The sequence below is a fragment of the Lolium perenne genome, chromosome 3 (assembly GCF_019359855.2).
Source record: "Lolium perenne isolate Kyuss_39 chromosome 3, Kyuss_2.0, whole genome shotgun sequence".
NCBI lineage: Eukaryota > Viridiplantae > Streptophyta > Magnoliopsida > Poales > Poaceae > Lolium > Lolium perenne.
The window spans coordinates 231231818-231233921 of NC_067246.2; the positions used below are offsets into that span (position 1 = coordinate 231231818).

The 2104-nt window shown below is 55.8% G+C and overlaps 1 protein-coding gene across 1 annotated transcript; it reads right to left on the reverse strand.

Annotated features, from left to right (window-relative positions):
- Positions 1–309: 309 nt before the first annotated feature.
- On the reverse strand, positions 310–1539 carry LOC127343629 (inorganic pyrophosphatase 2). Its single transcript, XM_051369789.1, has one exon. The coding sequence runs from the start codon at positions 1468–1470 to the stop codon at positions 640–642; it is 831 nt and encodes a 276-aa protein (XP_051225749.1). The 5' UTR covers positions 1471–1539; the 3' UTR covers positions 310–639.
- Between the last annotated feature and the right edge of the window lie 565 nt (positions 1540–2104).

Sequence of the window (2104 nt, forward strand, 5' to 3'; positions counted from 1 at the left end):
AATGCATAGGTAGGATCACACACTGTATTAGCTAACTTTGCGAGAACCCGTGATGGCACCAATGTTTGGTTGGTCTGCCGATGGATTGTGTTAATCCTCAATGAAAATTCCATTTGCTCAAGATCTAGACATGATTAGCAAACCAGTTGCTCGAGATGTTGACATGATTCCCGAACCAATTTATCAAGAATTGTTCTCATTCCCTCGCAAAATAACATGAAAACAAACACATTTGATTCTTATAAAATATATAAGATTGTTCCGCATATGCTATGTAAATCCATATGCAGACTCAGTTTGAGACAATACTGATCGACTGAAATTGACTTGCGTCGCATCAACTCATGTATTCTTTTCGTCAACAGTTGAGATACATAGCCTATACAGTATACACCGTGATAGGCTCAATAGCGAGTAACGACACACTCACGCACAAAATTAGTCATAAATATACTAAGTTAAAATACTGCAATCCTCACACATTACTCGAGCTCACCATTGGCGCTCGAACACCTGACCCTTAATTAGTTTTCCCCGACGCCCTTCCCAAATTCAGTACGCACCAGCTGAGGCAGGCGAAATCAGAATTCAGAAGAGAACGTATCATCAATCCTCAAATCACAATGCACGGATAACGGATCAGCTCTTGACGCCGAGCGGCATGGGCATGCCGTCCTGGACAGCAACCACCGGCAGCAACTCTTGCTTGCAGTCCATGGGCGGCAGCAGGTTGCCCTCCTCGACGAGCACCCTCCCGACAAGACGCAGCAGCGTCTCCTCCAAGTCCTTGCCGTCGCTCCAGGGGTGCACCTCGGCCTGGAGCAGGCCAGGGTTCTCGCAGATGAGGTCCCACACGGGGAACCCCTTGCGCGGCATCACGAAGTCATCCCTCTCCAGGCGCAGCGACGGGCAGTAGTCGCCGCGGCCGTCTCCGAGGTAGATGAACCGCTTCTTGCCGCCGTCCGCCTCAGCGGAGGCGCGGATGCTGTCGAGCACCTGGCCCTTGCACATGTTGGGCGGGCAGGTGCCGAGGCCGCAGCCGTGCGGGCCGGAGTGGAAGTCGTGGTGCGGCGCGATGCGGAGGCGGCCGTCGGCGTCGACGCGGCTCGGGTTGGTGTTGATGTCGGAGAAGTAGCCCCGGAGGCCGTGGTGGTCGAGGATGGTCTCGATGAAGAAGCGGTTGGCGTCGCTGAGCACCCTGAGGTCGCAGCCGAGGCCGTAGGCGGCCTTGATGGCGCTGATGACGTGCGGGTCGATGGGCGCCGCCTTGAGCACCTCGGCGATGTCGTGGAGAGTCTTGCCCCGCGCGTGCAGCTCCCCCATGACGGTGTCGATGAGGGTGTTCCACGGCATGGTGGGCAGGAGTCGGTCGAACAGCTCGGTGGCGCCGAGGCCGTCGACGACCCAGTTGTCGCTGTCGACGTCGATGATCGTCTTGTCGAAGTCGAACACCACCACGACGCCGGCCATCTTCTTGCAGCGGCGAGTACTGTGCGTGCGCGCGTGTGTCTCAAGCTGGTTCGATGAGGAGAGGGGTCTGGAACGCGGTGGCGGGGCTATATAGTGCGCCCGGAACGCGGGAAGATGCCGAGGGAATCTTACGAGATGCCTAAGAATAGAGGTAAGGAATCCGTTTCGGTTTTGGGCTCTGTTTAGGTTAGGTTTGGTTTGATTTGATGCCGTGGCATATGCGGGTTCGTGTCCGACTGTCCGGGACTTTTACTAGCGGCGCGCCGTGTGCTTCGTTGGGGCCGAACAAGCGAGGTGGCTTCTGCAGCTTCTGCTGTGGCTAGCCGTGCACGAGTATTGCATGTGGGGAAGGGAAATATCCTCTCCCGTGCCCGTAGTGGAGTGCAAATTCTATTTAACGCACTATCGTCGGTACAGCATCTCTAAGGGCATCTCCAACCGCGCGACCCAAACGGACGCGCTGGGCCGTCCGTTTTGGGCCGTTTGGGTCGCCGCCCGGACACGCGGACAGCGCCCCCGTTTGGGTCGCGCGCTGCGCCCAACGCGCGGACGCATCGCATAAACCGGAGAAAAACAAAAACAAAAAAAGAGGCAAATTTAAACGAAATTTCATTGAACATATGCCCTATTTTGG

Coding starts and splice junctions, on each gene's coding strand:
- LOC127343629 (XM_051369789.1), bottom strand. CDS start 1,470: ATGGCCGGCGTCGTGGTGGTGTTCGACTTCGACAAGACGATCATCGAC.